Source organism: Sciurus vulgaris, assembly GCF_902686455.1.
Source record: "Sciurus vulgaris genome assembly, chromosome: 15".
Classification (NCBI taxonomy): domain Eukaryota; kingdom Metazoa; phylum Chordata; class Mammalia; order Rodentia; family Sciuridae; genus Sciurus; species Sciurus vulgaris.
Genome location: NC_136476.1, coordinates 20,233,977 through 20,251,967, shown reverse-complemented (window position 1 = coordinate 20,251,967; position 17,991 = coordinate 20,233,977). Strand labels below are relative to the sequence as shown.

At 42.0% G+C, this 17,991-nt stretch overlaps 1 protein-coding gene across 1 annotated transcript in view; it reads right to left on the bottom strand.

Annotated features, from left to right (window-relative positions):
* Window positions 1–1,515: 1,515 nt before the first annotated feature.
* DMRT1 (doublesex and mab-3 related transcription factor 1) overlaps window positions 1,516–17,991 on the bottom strand; it is a gene marked incomplete at its 5' end in the record, with an annotated part of 103,358 nt that continues 86,882 nt past the window's right edge. The window contains one exon of the mRNA XM_079112046.1: window positions 1,516–3,161. Coding sequence (XP_078968172.1) covers window positions 3,007–3,161 — 155 coding nt within the window. The 3' untranslated portion in view covers window positions 1,516–3,006. The remainder of the gene's footprint in view (window positions 3,162–17,991) is intronic.

Here is a 17,991-nt window from a genome sequence, read left to right as displayed (position 1 = left end):
CAGGCCTGGTTTCTTTGTAAGGTGCAGTGCCTTCCACAGAGAGCTGTTAATGCGTCTAGAAGCACGGCGTCAAGATGCAGTGCAATATAAGTACGGGGAAAACCAGTTCAGCAAAGGAAGTTTCAGTGAAGCAGAGGGGTCTTGTTTTCCCGAGGGCGATGTTGGTTTGGCCCGGCCAGGGTTGGCCTACGCTACTGCCCGGGATTACGATCTTCGTTGCACACTGGCCCCAGCTGCTGGTATGACCTGGTGGCTGCAGCGAGAAGGCGAATCACCAAGGGTGTTCTGGGCCCCGGTTCTATAGCACGGGGTCTGCAAGATTCAGGGGCCTCCGGGTAGGGGGCGCAAACCCAGCGGGCTCTTTGTCGTGGTGGGTTTCAGGCCAGAGGAACGCATCCGCTGGAACGCGGGAGGGGTCGAAAGGCCCCAGCAACTGCGGAAGCCAGAGGCCGCAGAAAGGTGAGAGCTGTTTTAGCCCCCAGACGCTTGGCATCTGATGGTTGCCAAGCATCCGGCAGAGGAAGGCCAAGCAAACCTGCCTTGATTTCCCCGCGCCAGAGCAGCGGAACATCTGCAAAGGTTCAGCAAGGGGTGTGTGGGTAGTGGGCACAGTCAGCCCCTCGGGCACTTTGCATGACACGCCCACTCTCGCACACAAGTGTTCTGCGCACTGTATAACGCACATGCTACAGATCCCGCCCGTGGGAGTGGTAAGACTAAGTAGAACTGCTGGGCGTCAGGTTTTCGAGAAAATGATCACCCCTTGAATTTTATTAAAATAGAACTAAAATACAGCGGTCAAGATTTACAGTTTATGCTCTACCTTGCGTCCAGAATTGGGTAAGTTCAGAAGGCAGTTGCCCTGAGCCAAGCCTTGAGCCTGTTTGGCACCCTCCACCTAGCAGTCGAGAACAAGTGCTGGAGGAGGAAATTTTAACGTCACTACACCCTACCTGGAGCGGGAGGAAGGCTCCAGGTCTCTCGCTACAGAGGTATATGGAAGAGAGAACTACCAACCCGTGGTCCAGACTAGCCCGACGGTCTTGGGCCCCAGCTCTCAGGCTGGGAATGGCCTTTTGGGGGACGTATCGCCAATAGGTGTCCCTTGCGCGGCCACCTGGATGCTGCACTACTCTAGGCATGAGGTGAGGCAGGCGCTTCCCAAGCGACAGGCCTGGGTTCCTGAGCCCCTGCCCGCCCCTGCCTCGCAGACCCTGGTCTTCAGCGTGCATCAGGGACCTACAGGGTGCTCAGTCTGAGACCGCCGGCACATTACCCAGGCTCTATCCAGCTTTTCAAAAATGCAGACACTGATGGGAACAGTACTGTGAGGGCCACTCCCCCATCAAGGGGCCACTGCAACTTCAACACCCCTTATTAGCGTGCTGGCCTGCCAAACTCAGGAATCCTTAGAAGCCAGGATTCTCAAAAGGGAGGGAGGGGCTGGAGCCGGCGAATGCATGCGTGAGCAAGGGACCCTCATCTCTGTGAAAGCCACCAGCAACCCCCTGGAGGTGGCGGTTAGGCGGCCCGGTTCCCTTGCCTGCGCGCCCCGAAGCCTCCCAGTGTCGCCGTCACAATAGCTACAGCTACAGCCGCCGAAGGGCACACGGCTGCAGTAGCAGCAGTCTGACAAGTGTGATAAAATGATCTTCCTTAACTAAACTCGTAAAGCACTGGGCAATAAAACTCAATCTTCTGTAAAATCCAATTAAGTCATTATCTGACTGATTGTATCTTTAATTGAAAACAGAAGTGACAGTAAATTTCTGTGATATATCAGGATCAATCGATACCGCTATACGATTCAGCCCCAAGAAGTGATTTATAATGTCAAACCTATATAGGTAACTCCACATTATTCTCTCTAAAACCACTGGTGGATGAAATTAAGAGTAAGTGCATTTAATAAAAAACAAGATGGTCAGGTTATTGATTACAACAGATGGGGGTGAAATCAAATAGATGTTTTCAAAGCACAGAGCGAAGAAAATACAAGTAATTTCTTTTTTCCTGTTTAATACCGCTCACCCAAATATACACACTAGAAAATTCAGTCATCGATAACATTTTTATTTTCAGGTACAGCTGCAACTACACAGAACAATGAATTTTTTTTAGACGAGTTTCATTTCAGGACGGCTTCTGTTACATAAGGAAGTACTCCATAAGCAATTTTTAACAAAATAATGAACTCTGAAATTTGAAGTAACTTTTAAAGATGTACTTATTTCCAAATCAAATTACAACCTAAGGTTACAAAATAGTCTAGATTGCATCCACTTTTTTCCTGTAGTACAAAGAGTGTGTATGTTAAACTCATTATTCTAGAAACAACACCTAGGAGCTTTGCCTCACTGGGGTTACTTTAAATAGTGTTGTTTTCAAATTATCCTTTACAGAAAAAGTAGCTATTCTAAAGGACTGATTTTTTCTCACTATATTTCAGTTGGGGGTGGGCCTGGCTATATCCAACAGCAAACAAAAATAGTATTTCCATTTACCCTGACTTTCTGCAATTTTAAAAATAATTTTTCCTGCTCTTTTTGTCCCACTGGTCATGTACTTGGCTAAATTTACATCCTTGCAGTTTTAATACTAACTTTTTAAAAAAAAAAAAAATCTAAGGCACCTAAGATATTCCATTTTTAAAACAAAAGGTAAACTAATTATGACTAATTTAGACACAAATATATGGTTTTACTTGAGCAAATTACTGACTGTATTTCCTGAAAACTACATTTGTAAACCAATATCATAAAAAAAAACAAAATGAGGGGCACTACTATTTAAACTCCATGAGCAAAGCACTTAATTCTTGAAGATGGTAGTCATGAACCCTAAAATTATTACAAGTGTGTTTTACCTCTAAACTCTAAGGAGTACAAACCAAACACATTCTCAACTGTTAAGTCAGTATGAATCAATGCAAAATGACAACAAACCCTGGAGATAATGGAATAAGCCTGCTTTTCCAAGTGAACTGCCAAATGCAGCCAGCGCCGCTCACTCATCCTCCTCGATGACCGGAGTGACCGTGAAGCTGCTGGGCTCCGAGGCAGACTCACATTCGAGAACCCCCTTTGTACTCTCATTACTAATAGGAGAGCTGCTGGAGAGGGAAACCAAGCCAGAATCTTGACTGCTGGGCGGCGAGAATACTGGGAAGTGGGGAGAGAGAAAGAAAAGGAGAAAAGAGTATGTTAAAAGTGGCTAGTCTTTCTACATTCAGTATTCAATTAGGTTCCAACAAAGAAAGAGGCACTCTCCATTTCTGTTTTGAGTTGCAAGTGTTTTTACAGACCCTCATTAAAATCCCCAGTGCTTTAGAATGAAAAAAAGAAAAAAAAAGAGGTTAGGTCACGGAACCTGAATTTTATACTCTTAATTTTTTTTTTTTTTAATTAAAAAGTCCACTCTATCCTCTTTGGGAAACTACTTCCATCCCTCACGGAGTCCCTCTCCTTTATGCTAATGAAACTTGTCAGTCAAGGGATCCATCTGAGAAAGTGTCCCCAAGTAAGGCTCCACCCATGTTTTCCCACTACTGGACAGGTAAGATCTAGTGAGGATGATAACAAATCAATTTTCCTATTATTTCTCTTGGCTATAACTAGACAACAAACATGGTGTGTTGGGGTGGGGTTGAGCATATATAACTTTTAAAAAGTTTTTTTTTTTAAAAAAAGGCAGTAAATGAGAGGGAAATTTTTTAAATGGGAAAAGTGAAAAAAATGGAATTAATATCACTAAGGTAGAAGTTAGGTAAAGAGGATTTTGAAAAACACAAACATAAAAATTCCAGTGGAAAACTGACATTAAATATGAAGGATGCAAAAGTAATAATGTGTTGGACAAATTTTTGCAACCTTACAAGTCACAGTAGATACAAAATTTAAGCAAAAGGGTCTCTGACCTTCTTAACCTTAGCCCAGTTTAGATCCACCCCCAGAACTCCCTTCCTGCCTAGTGTGAATGTAATTAAGGGGAAGCTGCAGTGGTAATTTCTCTCCTCATTAACTTCCTGATTGGTTTCAGCCTCAGGATTCTGCCGGGCAGTAGTTTGTCACCAATTCCAAATGGCCAATCGTTAATACTAATGTTTGTGTAACTAACTGCCAGCATCTGCCACGGCTTCTTGTACAACAATAATGGTGAAAGGGTACATTAGTGCTCCTGTGTTAATTCAGCTTGTGTTCATCAATAGGGAAATCTATGATGTAATTAGCAAAATGCATTGGGAGCTGAGTGCTGAAGTCATTTGTAGAGAACTAAATCATAGTAGAAGCTGTACTGGGTCCTGATGTGTTTGCCATCAATACTTATTATGTTTGGAATTTAATAAGGTATATTACCAGGCTGAAAAGAGACCTTTTTACAAGAGAACACCATTTATGCCTGTTACGGATTTGGAAAAGGTTTGCTGCCGCTAGTAGAATCACACAGAAATAAAAGAGAGCTGCAATTTAGGAAATGAACCTTTAACCACTCCTTTGGACCAAATTATTTCCCAAAGCTCCCTCACTCCAGTGTGACATATGGACAGAAAGATGATAGTTTTATATAGTATCCAATGAGGAAAGGGGTGATCTGTAAACTTAGTAAGTGAATAAATTTCAAAAGCAATTTAGGCAATTTCCTGGAAAGCAATATTTGTATTGATGGTATCTGTTTAGTCTTTAGTAACTTAAATAAAAAGCAAAGGGTGCATTTTTAAGCTCTAAAAAGGGGAAAGAATCATTACATAGTATTACAGATGTCAAAAATGTGGGTGCATATGTAAATATATTACCAGCAACCCCAAACTGGGAACCTGAAGTCTACCTTATTGCAGAGTACAGAATGGCTTCTTATTAAATCTGAGTTGTTATATGGATTTAAAACTCCCTGCAAATTTAAGGTGATTTATGAATTGTGTATACATGCACCTGATTGTTAAATACATAAACAGAAACATGTTTTCCAAAAGTAATAATAGACTTTGCTCTGAGATCTTGCTACTATACATATCTGGAGAGCCCACTGGAGAGTCTCTGAGTTAATCTGGGGACTCCCACTGACAGATGTTTTCTCTGTTATACAGGCCATGGGGAAGGAAGTGAACATCACTGACTACTCTCTGCATGCCACATACTTTAATGATGGATTTCACCTTCGACTCGCTTATTTAGAAAATTATTCTCCCCACTCTATATAGGGAACCCTGACTCTCTGGCACGTCCTTGTCCCTGCAGCAGCCTACGCTTGGGTACCACACTTGGGCACTGGCCACTGATCCTTCCCAACCCTTGTGTGAGTCTAAGGGAACATGATAACTGACTTTGTCAGACTGATTTGGAGACTATATAGGAATAAGTGCTCTTCCAACACGTTGAGTCCTGGGCCTACCTATGCCTTCAGCTAGAATCTGATGGAGAAGATGCCTCCACCCTCCTCATTTAGCCAATTTGGGACTGAAATTGTGAGGGATGGGAATTTTCTTGGAAAGTGCCCTGTGGCTTGGGACTACAGAGACTCACACAGACACGTCACCTGCATAGAGCAGAGACTCCAAGCACACTTAATGCATGACTGCACTCTAGAGAAGATGTAAATAATGAACTTAACCTGTTTTGAAAAGTGCCTGCATTTTTTAAAGCGTTTCTCCACTCAGAATTTTAATCCATGTTATTTCTATGTTTGTTCAAGGCTTAGTATTGTCTTTGAATAGGCTGTTGAAGTTAGGGATAGTATCTGTTTAACTCATTTTGTGTAGCACTTTGTAAAAATTCCAAATACTTTAGTGCTAAAGATACCCTGTCCATTTTAATGCAACTTAATTAAACTATTTTGGGGGCAAGAGTTAGCAACTGTCTGTTGTAAATTATTTTATACCAATTAGACATTCAAAAGCTCAAAATGATCCTATATTTTGATCCTGTATAGGGCTAATTTCAACTCAAAAGGTTTGTCTTAATTATTTTGTGAAAATGCTACCAACTCCTAGTGTCAGTGGCACTTTAGGGAAAGATAATACTGGTAGCACTAGAAATTGGTTCAATCTTTCTGGACAGCAATCTACTGACAGGTAATAAGAGCCATAAAACTGCTCAGCCCCTCTGACCTGGTAATTCCACTCTAGGGAATAACCCCAAAGAAAGGAAGAAAAATTGGCCCAGAGATGTTCAACACACCACTGTTTGCATGGCTGAAGATGTTTGTGCATTGCTCTTGTGCTTTGTGGGGAAGAGAGAGGGGACAACTGCATTGAAGGAGGGTGCAGGAAGCATTCACAGGCAATAACCAATTAAGGACTGTGCTACCCTATAATCACTGTTACCCTCCTGGCATTTACAGAAATGGAAGAAATGACTTCTGGAGAATATAGTGGAGACTGACATGGAAGGGAAAAGAAAAAAGGAAAACTTAACCATCTGATCTTTTTCTTGTGTTACAATAAAAGGTGAGTAAACCAAAGAGGTTGACCCTTGTTTGAACCAAGCAAGTCTAGTATCTGTTTTTGTCAAGTAGCCTATTTGTCCACAGCAGCTGAAGGGCCATTCTTTTATTATTTAAAACAAACATGAAAACCCCTTACCAATCATTTTTACCAATGTGGGGGTGAGAGTTAAGATTGATTTGGTGATGCCATCTAACCACTTTGGAAAATTTTGGAAAACATTATATACTGCCAAAAAAGAAAAAGAAAGAAAGAAAGAAAAACCTTCAAAAAACCAAAACCAAAACCACTCTAACTGCTCAATCTTTTGACATTGCAAAGACCCCTGACTTTTAACTTGAATGATCTGTTGGAAGTCAATGGACTGGAACGAATAATTCTCTTCCAGTGATGTGGGAAAACACGATAGATATTCATGCTTGAAAAAAAATGTTCCTCTATATGTTAAATACTATTAAATTCCTACCAAGGAACCATTTAAAATAAAATGCCAAGTGCATTCTCCAGTGGTTAGCAACTCTGCAGCTGGTTGTTGGCTGCCAAGGAAGACAGTCTGAGCGTGCTAGTCTCTTTGGCTTACTAGGTTGTAGACTTAAGGAAGTCTGATAGAAAGCTGCTGAAAATTTCTTAAATTCTTCCGCTTCACCGTAACCATAGTGTTTGGAAATAAAATCATGCCCAATCAATACCACTTAGCAGATATTTAATGTTTCACAATAGAACGCTTTTCCACAGAGGAACTGCTGCCCTTCTCACTAACATTTAAAATAATTAGGATTATCCCAGCTGCTGGAGCTTGGCAGGTTCAGTTTGTACTTTCAAACAGCATTAATTCTTGGCATCAGAACAAGGGATAAAAGGTAAAGATATGAATGGAGATCTTTATTCCACCTGATCTATCATGGATTAGCTCATTCTTTTCCAGTTCATGCCTGCACTCTAGTTAGGAGGAAGGCTGAGCTGTAACTGATGTAATTAGAAACCACAAGCTGAGAAAAAAATAGCCCTTTATTAATCTTCCCCATTTACTATAAATTTACTAAAAACGTAATAATCTTTGAAACAATTAAATGTGTTTTTCCCCCTAAGTGGAACTGAAGTGTAGTGATGAGAGAGAGAGAGAGAGAGAGAGAGAGAGAGAGGGGGGGGGGGGCTCTACTGGATAAAGTTTTCCTTAAAACCATATCTGAACTGTCAGTTAAAAAATTCCAACACCAGTTTCATAAGGGATCAGCTCCCCACTTGGCATTTTGAAAAGTGAAGCAGCCAAGCCACAGTAAATGAGAGTTCCTATACATGGAATTGGGTAAATCATCAGTGCTTCCTTGTTGATAAAAATATCAACACTTTTGCAAGCACTGGGAAATACCGTATTTTAAAAGCTAGGTGAACTCAGGAAATATATATTTATGCAACACTGACCACACCTCTTTCCCTCTAGATTTCATGTTAAAATGAACACATATACAATTCACATACTAGCAGAACAACTTTTTAATTCTCCACATAAAGAGGCCTATCAATACCCTTGTGCAGCACATCAGGAGAGCACTGTCCTGGGAGTCCATGGACCTGAGCTCACAGGCTGGCCCTACTGTGTGTGCTACAGACCAGCTTTCCTGCTCCTTGAGAAGCTAAGAGATAACACACTTGCTCCCTTACCCACCTTTGTAGTTCAACTAATACGCAAAGGGAAGAATCCTTTTTGTTTGTTTTAACATAGTACATAAAGAAAGAGAAGAAATAGAAGGGAAGCCATTTAGCATTCTGCCCCACCTGGGACCCACCTCCCTGGCACCCACCCACAACAGAGACCCCTAGGTGACAGTATGAAAGCTGCCGGGTGCCCACATGCTTTGATTGTTTCATAGAGGGGTCACCACAGTCAGTCTGAGTCTCAAAGCCTGTGTGCTCACTAGCAGTTCCACCCTCATGGGGGTCAACACCCTTGACCCCACTTACCCCACATCCTTGCCCATCAGTGGTGATATGCCTGACTGCTCCCTTGCCCCCAGTTACCATCAGTAGTGGGAACTTTTCTCTCACTGATATTTCTTCCTAAACCCTCAGAAGTGAGCAAGTGTGCACATGAGGGGTTACCTCACCATTATTGATTCACCTGCCCTGCCTCGTCCAGGGAGGCAGCGTTTGGTGACACACACAATTCAAACACTCAAAGTTGCTAGAAAACTGTTTTAACCAAGATATACTCAGTCTCAAAACCTAACAGTGGGGCTTTACCTTCTCTTTGGTTACGTCATCCTATAGTAGCTTCACCTTGGCTAACTCTGACCCACTCTCCCCTCTGGTAAATACACAACTACTCTGAGTGTCAGTTTTCCTCATCTGTAAAATGAAAATAATAGCAGGAGGTTGTGAAGACTAAGGGAGTAATATTTACTAGGTCCATAGTAGTTTTCTTACATCCTGTGTCAGCTTTCCACATCTCCATGTCTTATGTTACCTTCTTAACTTTTGAAGGTGCCAGAAGTAAATCAGGATTTTGTATAAGGTTGAGTCAGTCACTCCAGGCTACACAGACAGGGCCTCTATGAAAGAGTCAGGAACCAGGAATACATGTTTACCTCACACTGAGTCTATGTAACTGTCAGGTGTCACGCCCAAGAAGCAAGACAACCTGTGCCTCCTCTGGACAACAGGGCCTTTGTTAACATAAGCTCTGCCTTTTTCATTTTCTTTTGAGGAGGAAAGTGGGAGGATGGATGGTGTCAAGTCAAATTGACAGCAGAATCAGAATATCTGTGATGTGCTGTACAAATCATATAAGAAACAGTATTACTATCCAATGATCAAGCAAACCATCCCTGCCTTATTTGGAGCCAGGGAGAATCTGGTTTCTGAACATAAGTTTCTCCTAAAATTTGAAATCTCTGGGCACAGACTTTGATGTCCACCAAGAGTCAGGGTCTCATCAGTTCCTTCCTATGATTGCCGGGTACCTTGAGTCCTGGCATGAGGCTTGTTGGGGTGCTAGAAACTGTCCCTTGGTCAAAATTCAACAGCAGAATGGTCAGGTGTGTGGGCTTTGGGGTAGACCATCTGTCTCTTACCATATGAAGATCTTGAACATGTTCCTTAACCTTTTCATGTCTTGGTCTCCCTGCTATAAAATGGGGGACAAAGGAGAGAACATATGATGACTTATGCAATTGCTGGGGGACCCATGTAGCCACTGCAGCATCACATGTGGTGTGGCAACTGCAGCATCTCAACACTGAATACTGCTGGCTTCTGTGTCGGTTCCCAGCATCACTTGCTGGTTTTTACCCTCCTCTCCACTCCCCTCTTATAAACTTGCGCCTCCACATCCTGATTCATTTTTTCCAGCATGTGAGGTGGCAGCAGTCAGAAAGGCGGACTCACCACACTGTCCCCTGATGGGGCAGAGGACTGAGGGGGTCCTGCTCTCAGGCAAGGCCCCTCCCTCTTCGGAGGATCTCTTAGGCTGGGCCAAGCCCTCTGCTAACCCCCTGCCAGGAACCTGTGCATCTGAGAATTTTCCTGGAAAGACCATAAACTCTGCTGCCAGGCTAGTGCTGTAGTAAACACCTTGGGCTTCAGTGTCCTTGGTTGTAAAAGGAGAATAATACAGTTAAAACTCCATATCTGTGGGTTGTTCTGTTTTTCCTTTTCTTTTTTGGTACTGAGAATGCTTTACTACTGAGCCACATCCCTAGTCCTTTTTATTTTTTATTTTGAGACAGAGTCTTGCTAAGTTGCTGGGGCTGGCCTCAAACTTGTGATCTTTCTGCTTCAACCTCCCAAGTAGCTGGGATTACAGGTGCACACCACCACGCCCAGCTGTGTAGGTTCTGTATCTGCAGATTCAACCAACAGACCAAATACAGTAGAAGTAAAAAAAAAAAAAAAAAAAAATTGCATCTGACCTGAACACATACACACTTTTTCCTTGTCATTCTCTAAATAACAACAACTATTTAAATAGCATTTACATTATATTAGGTATTAGTTTGCAAACTTTAAGGTTCTGTACCCGTTAGTTGTTATTTTCTCTGTCTTCTCTCCTCTGGCACAAGTCTGCACCCTTCTCTAGGGAAAAACTGTGAGTTATGTGTTTGTACTCCACTGTCTTAGATAGGACCAAGAAATTAATAGGATTTTTATAAAATATCATTGGAAAGAAAAAAAAGAACCATTAGTGACAACGCAGCTCAAAACAGTCCCCAAGGTTCTCAGACAAGTTTCATATATGATGTTTAAGAGAAGGGTGACTTTACTTCCTTCATTCTTTACACACCTAACGACTGCAAGTGAACATGGATTGTAAACTGCAACCTGAGTCTATTTATGCTTTTTACAGCATCATGCATAGGACTCCAGTTACACTTATCAGTTCCTGAGGCTGGGCAAACAGGCAGGAAGACTTGACTGAAGCCAGCTAGGGCCAAGAGCCACAAGAACCACCTACCTCATGGCAACAGTATAAAGTAAGTTTATAAGGTAAAACACAAACACTGAGTAATGGGAAATTAAGCTGTGAATTCTTAATACACATTATCCAGCACAGGGTAGAGCTCACAGTAGGTGTTTAATAATGGATCAGTGAGAAACACCAAGAAATATAGTAGCCTTAATAAGACATATTACAATCACAAAACTAGGTCACACATTGGTAAAGAGTCTCAAGTTTAAAATCAGTTTTGAGGATTTTAAAATTCTTTTTTTGTTTGTTTAATTTTGCAATGACTCACTGCAACTCCTGGAGAGTGAGGCTCCTAATGCATGTGGGGGTCCACACTCTTTGGGGACTCTGTGCAATGCAAACAAGTGCTCATGTATAGATGCCACACTTGGATTGGGGGTTGGTCACACATACACAATTGCATTAAAAGCAGTTAAATATGTACTTAATTTTCACAGTAACTACAGAAGACCAGGAAAAGTTGGTGGCTCTACAAGTCCCCTGAATAGATTTGTCACTTGATTCTGGAAAATTTTCTCAGATATGAAAGGAATCAAGCTCAAAGAGCAGGTTGTGACATCTACCATTTGAGAAACTAGACTGGCTCTATCCAGATATTTTTCAAACTAAGAAAAAACTTGCAGAGGAAAGGACCACTCTTCAGTCTTGAAGAGTGAGATCTGATGGAAATCCTGGCCTTGGTGTGGGTAGCCTGTTAAGGCCAAACAAAAGGATTAAGGTTCCAGAGTCAATACTGCTGCCAGGGGAGCTGGTCACAATGACTTCTAACCTATGGCCCCCAATGTACTTGGCTTGTTTAATCCTCAGCCTGCAAACGGCCTTTCACTTTGGATTTAAATGATCTTTGAGAAAACACACTAACAAAACATTAAGATGTGAAGCTTTAGTTCTGTGGATCTGCAAAGTCTTTCTTTTAAAAATATTCTGACATTTTGCAATTAAGTGGATATGAGAGAGTTCACAAGCCATTTCTCAAGCAGAACTTATATAGAATTTGCAGTTCATAATTTGACAATAAATACTAAGGCCTAAGTGATAAACTAGTAGCAGGGAAGAGGATTGCATGAGGCAAATTAATTTAACCTTCTACCAGGAGACTCTCCTTTTCAAAAAGCAAACACTTTCTGGTGGATATTACTGTAAAATGCAAAGCTTTATCAGTGTTGGCTATCATCCTAGACCCACTATTCCTTCTGTTTCTTTCTAACTAGTATTACAGGAAGTCTAGTAATTACTAATATTTTGTGCTGGTAAAGAAGAAGGAAGCAAATGCCAGATCACGACTAAAGAAAGCACATACCACTTGAAATCAGAATAGAAAACTTCGGGCATTTCCAGGAAGGTGAATATATGCCTAATCAAAGTCATGGATTTCATTTTACCATCTAAATACAACACAGACTCATGGATGGAGAGGGTAGTTCAGATCACAGGAGCAAGCACACAGTTTTGGAATGGCGTGCCTTAAAAGTATGACTAGAAATAAGAAAATAGCACAGATTGTATGTTTTGGGGGCTGGGGCTTGTGGCTCAGTGGCAAAGCACTTGCCTAGCAGGTATGAGGCATTGGGTTCGATCCTCAGCGCCACATAAGAAAATAAATAAATAAAATAAAATAAAGGCATTCTGTCCATCTACAACTACAAAAAAATTTTTTTAAAGACCCCGATCACTAAAATATTTTAATATATGCATTTCTTAAAACATCTTGTTCAAAATGCCTTTTGTCCAATTATCTTTCAAGAAAGGGCTTCAACCCTAATAGGTTTAATCTGTGGGTCAAAGGCATTCAGAGAATGTTACTGCATACTCCCCTCTCCAGGTGCTTATGATGCTCTTAACTGTTCCAGGAGTGTCCACGTTCAGGTTTAGTACTTTTTATTGAAATAAAATACACACAACAGGGGCTGGGGCTGTAGCTCAGTGGTAGAGCACTTGTCTCGCACATGTGAGGTACTGGGTTCGATTCTCAGCACCACATAAAAATAAATAAATAAAAATATTGTGTCCATCTACAACTAAAAAAATTTTTTTAAATACAACATAAAGTTTACCATCTTAATCACTTTTAAGGAAACAGGTCAGGGGCAGCAAATACATTCATTCTTTTGTGCAGCCATCACCACCATCCATCTCTAGAACTATTTCCATCCAACTCCAGAACTTGAACCCTGAAACTATACTCACTGAACAATAGGCCCCCACTCTCCCCTCTCTCTTGCCCCTGGCAAACACCATTCTACTTTGTCTTGATGATGCTGGCTACTCTGGGCACCCACATAAATAAAATCATATTTGTCTTTTGTGTTGGGCTTATTTTACTTAACAGAATGCCCTCAAGTTCCATCCATGTCATAGCATGTGTTAGAATGTGCTCCCTTTTAGGGACTGTGGTTGAAGCTCAGTGGTAGAGTGCTTGCCTATCATGTGTAAGGCACTGAGTTCGACCCTCAACACAACATAAAAATAAATAAAATACAGGTATTGTGTCCATCTACAACTAAAAATTAAGGAGAAAAAAAAATGTCCTCCCTTTTAAAAACTAAATATTCCATTATTTCATATAGAGTATATTTCATTTACTTATAGTCATCTGCTGATAGCCATTTGGGCTGCATTACCACTGGACTATTGTTGGTAATGCTACTGTAAACGGGTGCATGAATATCTCCCTGGGACCCTGCTTTCAATTATGTTGCTTACATACCCATAAGTGGTACTACTGGAGCATACAGTGGTCCTGCTTAATTGTCTGAGGAACTGCTGTACAGTTTTACTACCCAGAGGTTGTGCCGTTTTGCATTCCCCCCACCCATAGCAATGCACAAGGAATCAACTTCCCTATACCCTCAGCAAAGCTTACTATTTTCTATTTGTTCTTTCCAAATAACAGTCACTATAATGGTTTTGAAGCACAGAATTTAGTTATTTGGTCCTTTTATACCAGTCCTTTCCTCTGCCTCTTCCCACTCTTCCCCAGCTCTCACAGACTGTGCCTCCTCTCTCACTACCAAGTTCAACTGAAAAGTCGGCCTCACAGCCTGGCAAATTGGCTGCTAATTCCCAGAAGCCTGCTGGTGGCCTTCTCTGGTCTCTTTCTCCCTCAGGGGAACTATCCCTCTTCCCGGTCCTCAGGTCACAGAGTTGTCACTTCTCCAGATCTTGTCCCCTCCCCAGATTGTTTCTTCTCTAGTCAAACCCTGGGCACAGACCTCCAAACTGCTAGAAGTGGTCCTCTCTTGTCACAGAAGGCTTTACATATCACTTCTATGCAGATGACTTCACACTTAGCATCTCTTACCCTGATTTCCACCACAGAACTACTTGTGTATTTTAAATCTGCTGGACATTTCCACCTGAATGAGCTTCTGGCAGTGCAAACTCACTGAGCTTAAAACTGAACCTCCCACCTCCCCCAACAAGGACCTATCCCTTATTGCTCCCCACCTTGCTCAGGTTTCAAGGCTGTGGCATTATCCCAGCCACCCCACCTGCCTCCCACCCAAGCAGTTGCTAAGTCCTGCTCTCTTCGTCTCTCCTTTCCATTTACCCTACTGTACCTCAGTGTTATCTTACACCTAAGTTTCTAATATCTGGCCGCCCTACCCAGTCTCGGTGGCTGTTACTCTTCTGAAAGCATGTCTCTGACATCTTTCCTAAATAAACTCCCTAGGTGGCTTCCGAAAATACAAGCAGGCTGGAGATGTAGCTCAGAGGCAGAGGGCTTGCCTATCAAGTGCAAGGCACTGGGTGGATAGAGGGAGATTAAGCTCCCTGGCCTGGCATTTAAGAAGACACTTGACTTCCCATTTCTCCAGTACACCTGAGCTGAGTTTGCTTGTGCTCTGGATCAAAGGAAAGACCTGTAGGTCTCCTGCCTTTGAGCTGGGCCTACTTTCTCATAATTGCCATAAGTCCCCACCCAACTCAAATGCCAAGCTTTCCTAATCTCCTTACACAGAAATAACTCCCACCTTCTACAATGTCAGAGGACTGTAGCTTTCCTGTGCCACTATCACTTTCACCCTCCTCTTATAGACCCAATGACTCCCTGCAGACCGGGGAGGGTCCATGCTATACTTGCCTTTTAAGCCCTTTGGTGGCCACTGGTTAAAAGCCTTACATGTTCCCAGTGTTCAACAAGTAGAAGTTGATGAATAAATGGAAGATAATTCTCAGTGGACAAAGCTAGCTGGTTTCCATGTTAGTCACAATCACACTAAACATATGCACAAAAAGAATGGCGGAGAGACAGTGCCAATGGCAGCCACCAGCCCCCCATCAAAGAAAGGGAGAGGGAAAGAAATCAGCATCTGGGGAAGGAGAGCCAGAGAACAGTAATCAATGTGACAAGCATCTGACGCCTCAAAAGAAGAGGTCAGCATGCTGAAGGCAGAAAAGAAGGAACTCCATTTGATACGAGCTCCTGTCTCCAAAAGCTGCAGGTAGAGGCCTTTGGCAACTGCAGGAAGAAACTCCAGTTATTTAGAAAACTCATTTATGTGAACCATTATTTCTCAATGATGAGAAGTGAATGAGGCATCCTGAATCTACTCTTCAACTCAGCTTTCGGATCAGTGCAACTACACTCTGGACAACAATGGAAATCTCAGAATGAATGGCTGCTGGGCAAGTACCAAATGGCCATCGTTAGGCTCCCTTGCAGATGCTGCCTGCAGCCATGTTTTTAGTATGTGGCCAAGATCATAAACATCCTAATTAGCATATGTCCTCAAGGTCACAAACATCTGCTTGCGAGCATGCACCCACTTCATAGCTCGTTGGCAAATGCGCATTCTATGTCTGGTCTGCATATATAAAAAAGGCCCTTAAGAAAGATTCAGGAAACAAAATGGGGCTGGAGCAAGAGGCTGGGGGAGTGTTGCTGCCTCTGAATGAAGACTGTCCACTATCCCAATTGAGCATCATGTCTTTCTTCACCTACCAGGATCCCAAATCTGTTTCCCAGGGTCCGAGACCCCCACCCAACACTGACTTGAGAAGATTGAAAGATAATCCAACATAGTTTTACCCCATATAAAGGAAGGTTATTGAATGTTATCACCTTGAAAAAAGTAGATAATGTGGCCAACAAGTTAGGTTTTTAACAGATTGCTTTTATTACTGGTTGACTGATTAAAAGACAACAATTTGGTAAATGAGCTTGATTCAACACATCTAGAACTCTGTTCCCAACAATTAAGCAAATCCACACGCCACCACAAGCACACAAAAATATTTATGCAAAATAATCATGTGTCAGTTCACAAAAGTATTCTCTACAAATGACCAAGAAATTGTCTTTAAAAACCTTTAAAGTCCTGGAGATTTAAGTCTATAAACTATGAGAATATCTAAGAAAAGAAACCATTCAGCTTTAAAAAATGATCAACAAGAAGAATATTAATTTCAATGACTCTGACTAACCAACAGGCCAGCATTTGGTCACAATATAATTAATTTCACCCTTAATGCTACTGTTGAAAGTATTTAAATGCCCGGACACAGACTCCAACCCACACACTCCTCCCCAATCCCACATTCCGAGGAGATCAGGCATTTTCACACTTGGTTCATCTCCAATGAAGACTGTAATTAAATCTTTAATTTGAAAACAAGAGAGAAAGTCCAGCACTCACTGCATTATTGGCTGCCCTCAAAGCTGAGGGCAAAGAGCAATCAAATAACAAATGGCGACTCAGCTCCTTCAAGCCCAAGTAATCTGCTAATTTCAAAAAGTACCAGCTCATCTCAAAAGTGACCAATTTACCTGTAGAAATACTTTCCACTGTTATCTGCAAGCTTCCTGGGAATCAGAAATGCTATTTAAATTGCAGAAACTGTCTAATTTATGTACTGCCTGGCCTTTTGATTATACCATAATTATTATGGTATAATAACTGGTATTATGGTTATAATAATGGTATTATGGTTGTGCTGGGGATTGAACTCAGAACCTGAAGCATGGCAAGAAAGTGCTGTACCTCAGAGCTAAATCCCCAGTCCTTTTCAAGTTTTATTTTGAACTTCTTGCTAAGTCGTTGAGGCTGGTCCTGAACTTGTGATCCTTCTGCAACAGTCTCCTGAGTAGCTGGGTGCTCAGGAGAGTACTCAGGAGTAGTAGTGTACAGGTGTGCACCACCACAGCTGGCTGCCTACCCCATAATTTTTTAAATATAAACTTTAGGACACATTTTATTTCACATCTAAGGTGTTGGAAATCAAGTACTCTGCTAGGGAGGACTCTGCTAGAGGACTATGGTCCTCTTTATTTCTTAATTCACCTCTAGAACTAGCTAAAACTCTTCTTAAGAAGGCAGGGTAGTGCTAATTGGTTACTTAATTTACAGAACAGTTCTTGAGCCTCTGCTCTATACCCAGTTCTGTTCTAGATACAGGGGATGTGTCTGGGAATAAAACAAGTCTCTGCTCCCATAAGGAAACACCTGTAATCAGCCACTTTGGAATCTAAGCCAGGCGGGGTCACTTACTAGTAATTCATCCCCAGACAATCATTTAATAGCTCTGAACCTGAATTTCTCACCCGTTAAAGGAAAGCAACAGTATGTTAAGGGCCATCATAATTAAAAATAAAGCATATCAAGCTCCTTGGCTCAAAACAGGCATTCAAGTGATACTCCCCCTGAGAGTCCCTTCCTATCATACAAGAGCAGATTATCAGTCAGTCCTTCCAACCTACACCAGGGACTCCGGAGCACATTCAGGAGAAAGCTGAGGTTTTCCCTCTTTTATGTCTGCCTGATCTTTTGCCTCTCCCTCACTTCTTTGCAATTCTGTCCTGTTCCTAGGTATCCTGTGTCTCCCCTCTGCCAAATTACACCTTGCTCCTCCCTTCAATCTGCTCCAGAAACAGTTCTATTCTTTGAGTATTCAGCTGGAGCTCTTTGAAGAAAAGCATCCAATTAAACTAATTCACCCAAGAGGTATATGCAGGCTTCATGCTGCTAACCCTTTTATGATATTTTCATGTTAAAGAGGAAGCTTCTGGACATCACAGAAAGGTCAGGCCTTGGAGGCAGGGTAAATCTGTGAAGTGTCCCCTATACCACTCTGTATACAAAATGCA